The 15513-nt window shown below is 41.2% G+C and overlaps 1 protein-coding gene across 3 annotated transcripts in view; it reads left to right on the top strand.

The window, feature by feature from the left end:
- PBX3 (PBX homeobox 3) overlaps positions 1-15513 on the top strand; it is a 211180-nt gene that overhangs the window by 190277 nt on the left and 5390 nt on the right. For all 3 annotated transcript variants that reach the window (XM_004423459.2, XM_004423461.3, XM_087419081.1), the window contains exon 6: positions 14203-14368. In XM_004423459.2, coding sequence (XP_004423516.1) covers positions 14203-14368 — 166 coding nt within the window. The remainder of the gene's footprint in view (positions 1-14202; positions 14369-15513) is intronic.

Below are 15513 nucleotides of genomic sequence, written 5' to 3'. Positions count from 1 at the left end.
TGATGTTGATGGTTCTGGAACCACACTTCGCGTAGCATAGATATAGGACATTTGACCATGATTAGCAAACGACCTAATGGGCATGTATAGAACACTGTACCCAAAAACCACAGAGTACGTCTTTTTAAGCACTTGCAGAACATTTTGAAAGTTAACTATATTCTGGGCCATAAAGCACCTCTCAATACATTTTAAATAATTTCAAACATAATTTACAATTTAAATAATTTAAAAATAATTTAAATAATTTAAAACAATAATTTAAATAATTTACAACAATAATTTAAATAATTTTGAATAATTAAAAAATAGAGTATGTTTTCTGAGTACAGTGGAATTAAACTAAAAATCAATAACAAAAGATAACTAGAAAATTCCCATATGTTTGGAAATAAAGCAATATATTTCTTAATAACTCATGAGTTAATGAAACCACAGTGGAAAGTGGAAAATATTTTAACTGGATAATAATGAAAATACACCTATCAAAATTCATGGGAGGCAGTTAAAGCCATGCTTAGAAGGAAATTTATAGCTTTAAATATATATTATATATGTGTGTGTGTGTGTGTGTGTGTGTGTGTATGTGTTATATATATGTATAGGAGGAGAGAAGGCTGAAAATCAGTGAGCTAAGGGCCCATCTCAAGGTATTAAAGGTCAATAAATTAAACCAAAAAAAGTGGAAGGAAGGGAATAATAAAGACAAGTGCAGAAATTAAGGAAATTTAACAAAAACATACAGTAGGGCTCCACAAAACCAAAAGTTGGTTCTTCCAGGTTTCCCTTCTATTTCAGACTCTTAGTCCCCCTCTCCAGAGGCAATTCACAGTCTTCTATATTCTTTGTAAAATGTTTCTAAATATACCTGTTCTTTTCAGATATTCACTCCCTTTTCTTTCTTTTTTTAAATTCTTTATGCCTCAGTTTTCTTATCCATAAAATAGGGGAAATAGTAGAACCTACCTCATTGGATTGTTAATGAGGGCTTAATGAGTTAACATGTGGAGTGCTTAGAATAGTACTTGGCACTTAAGAAGCCCTGTGTAAATGTTACAACTGTTGTTATTACAAGAGGACATATGGTCACAGACAGAATGAGGGTGAGGGATTTGGGAGGCTAAAGGTAATGGGAAGAGTCAGGGCCCACACTGGGGAACACAGTGCCTGCTGGGCACTCTTTAAATGTGTGTGGCATGAATGATCTGGTCAAAGATGAGTCTCAAAAGGTAGAATCATTGGCAGAGCCAGCCAATGACCTGGGCTTGTGACTTGCCCTAGCAAAGCTCGGAGCCCAGGAGTGGAAGCGGGTAAAAGAACTAACTGGGGTTGGCCTGGTGGCGTAGCAGTTAAGTTCAAGCACTCCGCTTCGGTAGCCCGAGGTTCACAGGTTCAGATCCCAGGCGCAGACCGACGCACCACTTGTCAAGCCATGCTGTGGCAGCATCCCATATAAAGTAGAGGAAGATAGGCAGGCATGTTAGCCCAGGGCCAATCTTCCTCAGCAAAAAAGAGGAGGATTAGCATCCGATGTTAGCTCAGGGCTAATCTTCCTCACACACACGAAAAAGAGCTAATTGGATTACCCCCACTGGGCCCTTGTCAGGTGACTGGGTGGAAGATCAAGGGAGAGAAGTTCTGAAGTAGTATAAATAGTTTCCTTTTCTCCCTCTTGGCTTCCTAAAGTTAAAATATGTAGACCATTGCCCTGCAGGTGCACCAGATTTTTTACCACTACTAAGTTTTGTTACTTGTGTTCCTTTTAGGTAGTGGTGCTATCCTTTCATATCACTTATTTTGAGAAATTGAGACTTTAACTCCAGATGACTGTACATTTAGTGTGGGAAGGTGCAGAAAAGCCACTCAGACTCCACTCTGCCAGTATTAAGTAGCAGTGTGACCTTAAGCAAATTATTTAACCTGAAGTCTCCATTTTTTGACCTGTAAAATTAGGATCATGATAATTTCTTCAGAGGTTTGAGGGCTAAATGAGATCATATATGTAGAAGGCCTATTACAGGGCCTGGTATATCATGAGTGCTCAATAAATGCTAATTTGTCACCCACGCAATGAGAGTTTTCTTGCTGGGTGTGATGTGCATACAGAGCCTTGTAAAGGTTCCAAAAGAAAGAGGGAACAGAGGCCCTGAGCCCAGCAAACTAGTGTGCATTCAGCCGCCAGCCCCCAGGTTTTCACAGGTTCCCTAATGGTGAGAGCCAGAGGAGTGTGGGGGCAAGTGGGGTTGTGTCTATGATTAGTCTCTGAATAGACCCACCCTTGTTGTATTCTTTACTCTAAAAACGCATGTGATTCATTTTTAGTGATAACTAATTATGTATGTGGAAAAGATAGTATACTTTTTGAGGATAGCTATTCCCATTTTGAATAAATGGAAAGCAATTTTCTGGATTTTTAAAAAGAGAATAAAACGGGGGTGTGTATTTGCTAGGGAGTGGTGTTTGAATAAAGAAAGATTTCCATGAAACAAAAGGCTTGACTCTAGGATTTCTTTACGTAGGACACTGGATAGATTTTGATGTTTTCAGATACAGGAATTAGATTTACATGGAACTTATCTGGACAAAAAATCTAGTCCATTACTGTTTAAAGAGTGCTCTTGAGGGCCGGCCCCGTGGCTTGGTGGTTGGGTGGGCGCGCTCCACTGCTGGTGACCCGGGTTCGGATCCCGGGCTCGCACCGACGCGCTGCTTCTCCGGCCATGCTGAGGCCGCGTCCCACATACAGCAACTAGAAGGATGTGCAGCTGTGACACACAACTATCTACTGGGGCTTTGGGGGGAAAAAATAAATAAATAAAATCTTTAAAAAAAAAAAAAAAAAGAGTGCTCTTGAGTTTTCATTCCGGGATGCTCATGTGTTGCCTGGGAGATGGCTCCACCTTTCAGTGCAGCTGATGGAAGCAGTTCCACAGTTGTGATGTCAGTGTTTCCAAGTCTGTCCAAGAGGCTTTCCACGGAGCCTATGGAGGAAGCTGTGCAGCTGTATACCTACCACATTTTTAGTTTTTTAAATGAGAGAGGAAATTTTAAAGAAAAAAAATCTTTGATTGAAAACACCATCTGTGGTAATTTAGAACCACCAGCAGCACGTGTCTCAGGGAGATGAACGGTGTCATCTGTTCTGTGTGTCCTGTGGCTGCCGCTTTATATACTTTTGCGGATGAGCCTCTTTGTGAATGTCACAAGCAGTTACCAGTCTATTGTGCAGAGTAGAAAGGGCAAAGCCAGACTGTAAGGGTGTCAGTACATTATGGCAATAAAATTTTTCACAGTCTCAAATAAAAAAAATATAGTACTTGACAAGTGAATCTGTTTTAAATTATTTCAAATACTATGGAAACTGAATTTCTGTTTGTTCAGTTCTCCGATTAGAAGTGGATTGTGTTTTAGAAGTTGGTTTTCAAGTCAGTTGTTAGGAATTTGGAACTTATTTTCTAAAAAGAAAAAAAATGATTCTAAAAAGAAAAAAAAATGGTTTGGATTCTTGGCCTAGCCCACATTTTAACCATAAAGGAGCTGAAGTATTTTGCACTGAAAAGATAGAATATACCTTTGTAGCCCTAGCCATTTAATACAATGGAAAAGAAAGAAAATTGAATAAACAATTTTAATAAAATTTTTATGGGGGCCGGCCTGGTGGTGTAGTGGTTAAGTTTGTGTGCTTTGCTTCAGCGGCCCGGGGTTCACAGGTTCAGATCCCCGGCATGGACCTACACACTGCTCATCAAGCCATGCTGTGACAGCATCCCACATACAAAATTGAGGAAGATTGGCACAAATGTTAGCTCAGGGATGATCTTCCTCAAGCAAAAAGAGAAAGATTGGCAACAGATCTTAGCTCAGAGCCAATCTTCCTCACACACACACAAAACATTTATGGGTTATCAAGAAAAAAACAGGTGTTATTAGATAAGGCATAGTGGAAAAAGCACAGGAAAGGCTGTGTAACTTCAGGCAGGTTGTATAAACTTTCTGACGTCCATTTTTACATCAGTAAAACTGGGTGTCTGAGGGCTAAAAGAGATGATACATGTAAAGTTCCTGGTGCGATGGCAGGCTCATGATGAGCTCTCCATTGATGGCTACTGTTAGAAATGTATGTACAAGTAAGATCCAAACCCAGGTTTCTCATCAATTCTAGGTCCAATGCATTGTCCTGCAAGTGGCTGTGTGGGGGCAGGAGTGGGGAGGGACGAGGAGGCATAGGTAGTGCCGTCAGCTGTTTGTGCAGAGCAGTAGCCCAGCAGGTGTGTGACAGACAGGAGCTCTTGGTCTGGGCGTTACCCTCCTCTGTAGGAAGTTTATTGTGCTCAGGTGTGCAGAGGAGCACCCCCTTTTCCCTTCTCTCATTGCTGCCTCTTCCCCATTGCTGGTACCCCACCAACACTGGGAGCCTGGACTGGATCTCCCAGAATCTGAACTCCTGTGAAAAGGGTGACGCAAGCTAGTGACAGCAGGAAGCGAGCATAGCCTGTAGAGGGTTTTGTTGTTGCTCTTGTTGCTTGTTTGTGTTAAGAAACAGGAGAGCTAACATTTATTGGGTGCCTAGTACATCCCAGGCACATGCCTGTGCATTTTCATGTTATCTCCGTTAATGTTCACGACAGTCCGTGAGGAGTAGGCATCGTTATCCCGTCTTGCAGACCAGGAAAGGAGACCCTAGATGATGTGACTTGACTAAGGTACTACAGCTAGGAAAACACAGAGCTGGAATTCACACGCAGGTCTGTCCAGCTCTCAAGCTTTTGCTCCAACCGGCCCCGGGGTTCTCAAGGGAATGCACGCATGTGGTTGTCTGCAGTGTGTCCAGCCTTCTGTCCTTATGTAAACTTTACTGAATGTGCACCATGTAGAACGAGATTTAGTTTATTAACATTAACTTTAAAAATTTAACCGTATCTGGCTTCCATCCCTCATTTCAAATTGAATCATATAATGGGGATGGAAACATATTGATTAGGGAGCAACTATTTATTAGAGGTAAAATTGTTTACTGTGTAAATATGCTACATGTTCCATTATACACAACTTGGCATTTCAACATTTCATAATCTGTTGCATTTAATTAGGCACAGTCCATAAAGTATGCATCACAAGTAAACATGGGAAACACAAAGGCAGATTTTTCTAAGATGTGTGCTTCATAAATTTTCAGTTTGCTAATTTCAATAATGATGTTTCAGTGTCAGCTGCTTCTTTTCCAAACAAATGCTGATCCTCTCCCTAACGTATTTTATGCAAGGAAGCAAAACTAAGGATGAACTCTAAAGTTCTGCACTTCTGCCTCTTGAAGATTAAGTCTTTAAGTAGTAATTTTTCTCTTTTATTTAACATTGTTACTAAAATGATAAGTAAATGTAGTGATAGAATTAGAAATGTAAGATACAACTAATGCTAATTAATTAATAATTTGACATTCAGTGACTACAGACACATTGTAGATGGTTTAGATTTTTAATTTGAACATGGAGTTTTTCTTAAATGCAAAGCAATCTGGGAAATTTTAATGGCTTGAGATTTACAAAGTGTCTGATTTTAATTATTTCAAGAATTTTTGGATGTGCTAACCCCGTCCTCCAGATAGAATACAGGAATGGGATTGTTGATTCCTGTGGCTGTGTGGGCCAGCACAAGGCCTGGTACTTCCACTCTTAAAGATTGTTAAATGACTTCTAAGTGCTTTTTTAAAAAGCATAGTGGTTACTTGTTTCATTGAAAACTACATTTTTTCTAATTTAAAAAATCCCCGATACCTGCTTATCTGAAATCAATTTGGATAATATTTGAAAACACACAGAAAAACACGAAAATAGAAATTACTTATAAACTCACTCTAAAAGATAATCACATATTGGTATGTCCTAGTACTTTTTTCCTGTGCGTACGTGTGTGCATATGTGTGCATGTGCACACCTATGTATGTCTATGTGTATTTTTATGAAAAAAAAATTCTTATACTGTATGCAAAGCAAAAAAATGTGCTTTCCTCCTCTTTACAATATATTGTGAATATTTCCCCAGGGCAGTAAGTCTTCTTGCTCAACGTGATTTTTAATCAATGATCATATTCCATTATACAGATGTGCTATAAATTAATCTCCTTTTTTTCCTACTGTAAGTAGGACTGTAGCAAATCTCTCTGCACAATTATCTCTAAACATTTCCTAAAGATAAGTTCTTAGTAATGGTGAGTTAAAGGGTATGTACATATTTGCTGGCTTACTCTGCAGAAAGGTTATGCTAAATAAAAAGTAAACTGTATCTACCCCCTTAGGTTTATTTCTTTAATCAGAACATTTTTAATTTCCTGAAACTGACAAACTTGTTTTTTGTCCAGCTCCCAAAGGTCATTGTAGCACATAGCAGTGATTGCCTGAGTGAGCCCCGTTGTTAGAGCTAAAGGTCTTTACTAGGCACACCCCATCCAAGGACCTCCCACACTGTGCTCACACAAGTTAAAATGTAGCCCGAGTTAGCCTGCTCCCTTAAGGCTGCAGTCTGAACTAGGCTCCACAGGATCCACAAAGTAGCTGAAGATTTTCCAAAGGGTGTGCGTGGTTTTAAGGTTTTCACCGGCTAGCTTTCCTTATGTATCTATTCTCCTTCCTCAAATCCGTGTGCCTCAGAAAGTGCATCATGTGGGGTGCCTTTTTCCCTTCCCCCTTTCCCACTTGCCCTTTTCCCACTTGATGAAAAGGATACTCCCACCCAATACTATGGCCCATTACCCCAAAGGGCGAGACCCGCTCTGGTGCCCAGGAAGGGATTGTGTGAAATATCGGTAATAACCAAACCTCCTTCAATCAGCACTGTATAACCCCCCTCCCCTCTGATTAAGAAATGCATGTGTGAGAAAATCTTACTTTTGATGGTCAAAATAAGTATTTTCATTTATCAAAATAAGTGTGTGTATTGCTTTGATCAATTTTAGATTAACTGTAATGATAACTTAACCCAGAAAGATATATTCAACATGTAGAGCATTATAATTACAAGAAATAAAAAGTTTAAAATGTTCATTTCCATATATTTCTTTTGTAGAGCATAAAAGTGTATTGCATTAGGATAACATGGGAGGGAAGTGAAATGAACATATACTTCCAAGAACAAAAAAGAATGCAAAATTTTCAACTCTTAAAGAAAAGCCATGGGCCAGCCCGATGGCATAGTGGTTAAGTTGATGTGCTCCGCTTTGGCGGCCCAGGGTTTGCAGGTTCGGACCCTGGGTGCAGACCTATGCATTGCTCATCAAGCCATGCTGTGGTGGCATCCCATATATAAAACAGAGGAAGATGGGCACAGATGTTAGCTCATGGACAATCTCCCTCACCAAAAAAAAAGAAAGAAAAGAAAAGAAAGTTTATTTTTAAAATGGATAGTGGGTATCAATTGCTTTTCTATTTATATTTGGTTGGATACATTTTATTTATTTATTTATTTTGTGAGGAAGATCAGCCCTGAGCTAACATCCATGCTAATCCTCCTCTTTTTCCTGAGGGAGACAGGCTCAGAGCTAACATCTATTGCCAATCCTCCTCCTTTTTTTTTCCCCCCAAAGCCCCAGTACATAGTTGTATGTCATAGTTGCACATCTTTCTAGTTGCTGTATGTGGGACGTGGCCTCAGCATGGCCGGACAAGCGGTGCGTCAGTGCGCGCCTGGGATCCGAACTCAGGCCGCTAGTAGCAGAGTGCGCGCACTTAACCGCTAAGCCATGGGGCCGGCCCTGGTTGGATACATTTTAAAGTACAGTGTTAGAGTTTTATTTTAAAATGTCAACATTTATGACATACTGAAATAACGTTGTTTACAACTATATAAACTTATAATGAAAAATTGTAGATGCCGACTTAAAAAATGTGCAAAGGAGAAAAAAATGTGTGAGCAGGTACCTGATTTTCAAAATTTCTTTAGAGAGTATTCCAGCAAAAAGTGCACAGACCACTGACAAAGGATACACACCTGGGTGGAAATGCTGCCTCACCTGGCCTCAGGTGGCCTCACCGGAACCCATTCCCCCACTGTACTTATAGAAATCTTGGGCACAATCTCAGTCTCTCCTCCACTTGGTGAGCCCTTGGAGGGGGAGGTGTGGGGTAACCTGTGGGGCTCCTCTTCAGGCTTTGCTTTGCCTAGAGCACTCTCCCTTTCCTGCTCCTTAGTCAGAGCCTGCCTCCTCCAGGTGCCTTTCCTGCACTCGTCCCTGTACCCCTGCCTTCCTCCTCTCTCCCTGCTCCCTCATTCTCCCCAGTAGAAGCCTTCCTCGCTTGTACGTCCTCCCCTCAGGTGTCACCTCTTGCAGAAACCCGCCTTGATTCTCCTTTCCTCTGCCTTTAGGATGACTTCTCCTTCCTCTTTTACTAGAAAGAGGGCTTTAGAGGTTAAGAAGGGACAAGAGAGTTAAGTTAGAGAGTGGAATAAGTCTCTGGGATCTTGGAGAGGTCCAGAGAGAGAGAGGCAGAAGCTTGTGTTTTTTGGCTTTTTTGTGTCAGCAGTGCTTCTAGATGTTTGTACCTCTGAAATACTGAGTCTCAATAAAAATACTATTGAATTGAATTGAAGCTGAGGTCCGGTTCAAGTCTCCCCTGATTTCCCAGACCTGCTGGGACCTCCCTTCCTTCAAATTCCTGCTGTACTTACAATCTGTACTCTATAGCTTGGCATGTGATCATCACCATCCTGCAATTTTTGCTAATTATTTTGAGTGTCTAGCATTGTTTTCAATAACCAGATTATAAATTCTAGGCAGGTAGGGGTACATGTTTATTTTTTCATCTCACCATGGCACCTAGTATAGTATTGACCATAACAGGTGCTCAGAAAACATATCCCAATTGATTATAAAAAAAGGAAAAGTGTGGGGCCGGCCCACAGGCGCAGTGGTTAAGTGCGCACGCTCCGCTTCAATGGCCTGGGGTTCGCAGGTTCGGATCCTGGGCACACACCGATGTACTGCTTGCCAAGCCATGCTGTGGTGGCGTCCCATATAAAGTAGAGGAAGATGGGCGTGGACATTAGCTCAGGGCCAATCTTCCTCAGCAAAAAAAGAGGAGGATTGGCATCGGATATTAGCTCAGGCAGCTAACAAAAAAAAAAGGAAAAAGTGGACAGGGAGTCCTGGGGTTGTAATCTGGATCCATCACACTTCACTGGATGATTTTGGGCAACTCATGTATAGTCCGGATCTCTTGTGTCTTCATTGATAAAACATGGGTGATGGTGATAGTAATAGCTAACTGTTGTCAGGTAATCACTATGGGCCAAAACCATTAATGCACCCAACAATTCTATGAGGAAGATATATTCTTATTATTCTCATTGTATATGAGAGGAGACATTAAAATAACTAAAATAAGCTGCCCAGAATCACTCAGTAAATGGCGGAGTTTGGATTTGAAACCAGAGCCTGAGTCCCAAGCACCCATTATATACTACTGACCATGTCTGACTTACCTACCTCAGTTGAAGGTTCTGAGTCAAAGGTTCTGAGTACCTTTTCGAGAAACATAAAAAAGTGATATAAAAGTTGAATTTAGTTATTATTATATTATTTGGAAAACATGTTTACTTTTTTCCAGCTTTATTGTGATATAATTGACACATAACTGTATAAATTTAAGGTGTACAACATGTTGATTTGATACATTTATAAACTGCAAAATGATTACCACCATAGTATTAGCTATCCCTTCCACCCCATCACATAGTTATCATTTCTTTTTTTGTGGTGAGAACATTCAAGACCTATTCTCTTAGCAACATCAAGTACATGATACAGTGTTATTAGCTATAATCACCGTGCTGTACATTAGATCCCAAAACTTGTTAATCTTATAACTGGAAGTTTGTACCCTTTGACTAAGATATCCCCATTCCGCCCCCCCCCCCAACCCCTGGTAACCACCACTCTACTTCTCTGAGTTTGTCTTTTTTAGATTCCACATATAAAAACATTTTACCTTTTGAAAGCGATTGGCGATCTGCAGCTGAAATGAGTTGGGGAAATGCGTGGCCATAGTAAGTGGGAGAGACCATAAGCTCCTCCAGCCGCTGCTTGGCCTTGCAGAAGGGCTCCAGAAAATTAGCAACCTGCAGAATGTTCACTACTCATTGCCCTGATTACCAGAGGCTCACAGTCTGGGAGCTGATAGCAATGAACATCAGTAGAAGGAGGCGAGTACTTGTGTCTTTATTATCATTTTTAATCGTAAAATTCTTGCCTGGCCCTTCGCCTTCTGCACAGTCCAGAGTCATGGATCCTTGATATGTGGCTCAAAAGAGAAGCACAGGACAGTGTGTTGCCTTTCTCTCCACCAATTTCCTGCTTGTGTTTCTATTCTGGGACCAATGTACAGACCATTCCAGTTCAGAGATGGAGTAAGCTCTGCTCTGTTTAGAACCCCATGTGTGCAGCCTGGCCCCACATGAGCACTGTGTAGGAGGGGGCCACATGCTATCGGTAGCTTTTGGTGCTTCCTACTAGGTGAAGGTAGGGTTCTTTTGCAACTAATTGTATCCATCTGTTTTTAGAAGGTGAAAAAAATTCCTGAACTTAGGTGTCGAATTATACATTAACTACACTGATCCCAGTTGCAGCAGTGTGGTCTGAATAGCTTATTGCTACAATACCAAAATCTGTGCTATCAGAATGTGACGTGCATATTTTAATTTGAGAAATAGTTTAACAGTTTTAGATATTCATTTAGATGTGGTTATGCAGGTTAAACATAACATATGATCACTGCTTCTTTCATTGCTTCCAATTAAACCTTGCTTGTTAGTTTAACCTCTAGGTAATCCCATCAAACAATTGATGTCAAGGAAACACTGCCCACAGTAGCTTTGGATGAGTGGCCATTAATTTTAATTGCCTTGATATTAAAGATTAAGAAGTATTGGGACTAGCAGAATAGAAACGATCTGATGTCAAGCAAATCCACTTGCTAAAGCTTCCCCAGGCTGCTGGTGATATTAAAATTTTACTGTGAGAATTAAATAAACCTTTATTAGTGATGACTGTTGTTTGATTGGTCCAGGGGTATGCATAAACACAGGATTCTTACATATCTAGAGATGAGACCTTCGATGGTACAGAGATTCCTCAATTATGAAACTGTTAATAAAGCTGTAATCTGATTTTCCAGGCTAGGTTTCATTAATGTATTATAGCTTCTCTGATTGTCAAGGTAATATTAACTACAAAGTACAGAATACAACAGAGAATTATTTAGGAGAATTCTAAAATGGGCCTTTGTTGCTAAATTCAGAGTTGGAGAATTTTCATTAATTATGCTTAAGAAATGCCAAATTCCCTCTCAATCAGGAATATCTCCCTTTGCGCTATAGATATAGTCAATATTTAACTCTTTCAAAGGCCTGACAGCCTTATTCAGACAAGCTAGAGTGATATTATATATTGAAGCAGCTTTTTTGCAAACCAGCTCTCTAGGGCTGCCTCCTGAGCTGAGAACGCACTTTTGAAAGGTGAGGTAGGGTCTAAGAGAACTTGCTTTAACAAGCATAATAAGAATGGGTTCCTTTAGGGTCCTTTTTCCATCTTGATTAAACTTTTGTTTTTGGAGTCATATAATTCTGGTATGGGAATGGATCGTAATAGTCACTGATGCTGACTTCTCCTGGTGCAGAAATCCCTCCCAGTGCATCTGTTTCCATCCTTGTGGAGGCCTGGGCCCCACATCCGCATCGTCTCTGGCTTCTCCCTCTCCCCTGACCTCCACAGCTAGTCAGTGGCCAAATTCTGCCTATTTCTCCTCCATGATATCTGCTCTGTCCAACTCCTGCCACTCTATCTGGCTCAGGCCCTCACTGCCTTCTCACCTGCGTCCTCTCCTAACTCCTCTGTCCACTACCACGTCCTACACAGTTATCATGTGCACCTGCCTCAAGCATGTGGGGCTCAAAGAAGGGAGCGCAGAGAAGGCCAGCAGCAGGGTGGGGTTTGGTCCCTCCAGGCTGTTTGAGAGCCTAATGTTGTGACAGTCTAGAAACTAAGACAAGTGAGTGGAGTGAAAGGGAACCGGATCTTAGTTCCAAATGGAGAACCGTATATCCATTAAAACATCCAACAGAGAAATCAGGGACTTTGTGAGGTACCAAGTCTCTGGAGGTGGAGATGCAAGAACACGAAGAGACACGAGAGGAGGTGCAAGTTGAGAGGATATGAGAGTTCCATTTTAGACCTCTTGAGTTGGAGGTTATGGCAGAACATTTATATGGAAATGTCTTAAAAATCGAGAACTGAAATTCTTCATGGATGTTAGGGATAGAGATGGAAATCTGGGAGTCATCCACACAGAGATAATAATTGAAATCATTAATGTGGAGAAGCTTGCTCAGAGAAAGAGAGAAGAGGGCCAAGAGCTGAGTCTTGGAGAAAGTACACTGACATGCGAGCACGCACACACACACACACACACACTCTGGTGCGTCAGGGAATGTCACAGAAACCATGCAAAGAAAGAGCTTTGAGAAGGAGGGATGGTAATTATAAGTATCAGACACTGCTGAGAGGTCAAACGAGTTGAGGAGAGAGAAAAGGCCATTGGATTGGGGACAGGTGTGATGCCTGTGTAACCACCTCAACCAACCACCTAGCCCTTGAGATTAAGATTAAATGAAAAAATGTATGCAAAGGGCTCTGCTTAATGCTTGGCACATAGGAGATACTCATTAAATGATAGTTATTATAACCACTGCTGTTTGGTATGAAGGAAGGAAGGGATACATACAGTCCTTCAGAGGGGAACAAGTGATGGTGGAACAGAAACATCTAGGGAATCCTCATCTGTAACATATTTACTTCCTGATGAGTTTTGGCTTGTTTCTCTCTGAGGAAGCTATGCACATGTTTGCTGCATGGTCCTCAGTGACTGTGCCTGCGTGTGTATGCATGTGCATGTGTGCACACAGTGCTTCCCCAGGATGGGACAGCATGTGGGCAGCAGCAAGGCCAACATTGTCTTCCTCACATGGCTCCCTTGCCAGAGCTCTTTGGCTTCTTCTGGAAGGATGAGTGCCCTGTAGGTTGAAGAATGAGAGTTCTATTTCCAGAGCAATTAAAGACTTGGCAGAGATGGTCAACAAGTGTGCCCATTGGTGTAAATTGGGTTGGAGAGGCTGATACTACTCCTTATTTTTCCACAGGCCTCTGAAGAGCTGTTCAGGGTGAAACAGTGTCCCACCAGCCTGATAACACAGCAACATGCCACTTTGACAGATTATTAAGAAATTATTGAAAAGCATTTTTAAATTGTTACTTTAATAAAAGAGAGGTCAGAGTCTTTCACATAGCAAGTGGGTACCTTCTTACAAATGGCTGTGTGGGTTTTAGCTGCTTCTTTATATAGCTGAGCTACAGATGCCTGAACATGTAATGTAACTATGAGCAATGAGTCCTGGGCTGAAGTTTTGCTGTCAATGAAATGTGATGAAATCTGCCAGTTGCCAAGAGCCTCTTTAGAAATCTCTTCCGTTTGCGCTAGCTGATATCATAAGTAGTTTGTGAAAGAAATCAGTATATTCCACCTGATGAAATCAGAGCTGCTCCTCTGTATTTGCATTTGACCTTATTGGAATTACTTGAGTTTTCAAGTTGTGACCTTCTCGCATGTTAACTGGCAGAGCTTGAGAAGCCATCTTGGCAGACATACAGTATCTTCTAAGGCAGAAGACAAAGAGATTTTTCATCCATTATTAATTGATGTTACTCTTTTCAGCAGGCCAGACATCATTCTACTATACAGCTGCCAAAATTGTTCTAGACCCAAAAAGAATAAGTCATTCTTTCTCAAGTATTCTTATTATCTACCTAACTTAACAACTATTTCCTTTAGTTTTTTAGCTACTTTTGGGGGGACTGATCATTTATATACTAATTGCTGTATACCAATCGAATATTTTTTACTGAACAGCGCCCCCAGCCATTTTAGTGTTACTGTGGCTAAGCGGTATTATTCCAGGAGTGTTGAGAGTTTTGCCAGAAGAGAAAGTGGACCCCTAAAACCATTATGCATTATCCACAGGATGTGATTGCAGGCTTGGAATTGAGTGTCTCCCAAGGTATCCCCTTGGTGTCCAACAATTATTATTGTAAGCTTGGCTTCCCCCACCCCACCCCCCTTGACCTCTCTTCCCCTTCATTCATGTCCCTGCAATTTGTAGGTATCCAACTGGTTTGGCAACAAACGGATCAGGTACAAGAAGAATATCGGCAAGTTTCAGGAAGAAGCCAACCTCTACGCTGCAAAGACAGCTGTGACAGCCGCACACGCAGTAGCCGCAGCTGTGCAGAACAACCAGACCAATTCACCCACCACGCCAAATTCTGGTACGTACTGGGTGCTCACCCCCTACTTGGCCCCGGCAGCCTTATGCCACAAAACCCTGTCCCACAGGCCAGGAAACAAGAGCCATACTGAGGACACAGTGGATTTGTAAAGGAAGATTTGAATTAAAATACGGGCGTGTTCTCATAAAGGGTGAATGAGTGGATCGCCAGAGCCTATAAACCCATTGTTCATAGCGAGTGCTGCTCGCTTCTGGTAGATTCTGGAACTTGCACACTTAGTAGTGGTTTTTAATTCAGCACTTAGGCAAAGTGTTATCACTAATGATTATTTTAACTGTATTGTTCCATGTATCATTTTAAGGTCAATAGTGGTCTGTCAAAGAATAAAATAGCACAAGTGGGAAATTTACCTGTTGCTGTGTATAATGAAGCTAGAATGTTGGAGTTAAGTACAGCAGTGCTTGCTACCTAATGTAGCCGCAGATTCTAGTCTGCTGTCTTTCTTAGCATTTCCTTAGCACCTGTGCTGGCTTGGTAGCCTTTGTAGGTGGTTAGCAGTGAGGGGTATGGTATTTAATACATGGATGCAACATCTGGCTCCTCGTACAACACATTTTGGCCAAATTTTATGTGACATCTGTGATGGAGTTAGAAACATCTTAAAATTACAGGGAACTTGAGTGAAATGAAAGATGTGCAACTAGTCCAAACAGATGGACTGGAGAAGCAATTCGAGGGGCTTTTCTAAGGAGATCTTTTAAATAGATCTTTAAAAGTTCAGAAAGTGAGGGGCTTTTTGTTTATTTGTTTTGTTGTCTCCGTCCGTCTCCCCACCCCACCCCCACCCCCCAGTTCTTTTTAATGGAACATGAAAACAAATGAAAGGAAAGTTAGGTAGAATGTATGGCTAAGAAAGAACTTCAGAAAAATGTTTCTTCTCTGGGTAATTGTCCACCGTGACAGTTAATGATGGTGAAGAGCTCATTTAATGACCAAATCCTGGAGAGAAATGACAACAAGGGGATGGTTCCAGGCCAGGTTTTCTGTTTATTTTGATATTCTCTTTGTTTCTTATTTGGGCTTCCCCATTGACAGGACTTTCTTAGATGCAAAATGAGTCACAGGACCTAATTCTTTGGAGTTATTCTCCATCCTCTTAGGTCTGGAAATGCTTTATGTTGTGC

This window comes from Ceratotherium simum, chromosome 29 (assembly GCF_057802395.1).
Source record: "Ceratotherium simum simum isolate JZ-2026a chromosome 29, ASM5780239v1, whole genome shotgun sequence".
NCBI classification, from domain to species: Eukaryota; Metazoa; Chordata; class Mammalia; order Perissodactyla; family Rhinocerotidae; genus Ceratotherium; species Ceratotherium simum.
Note: the sequence above shows the minus strand (reverse complement) of the source record. Positions and strands in the feature narration are given on the sequence as shown.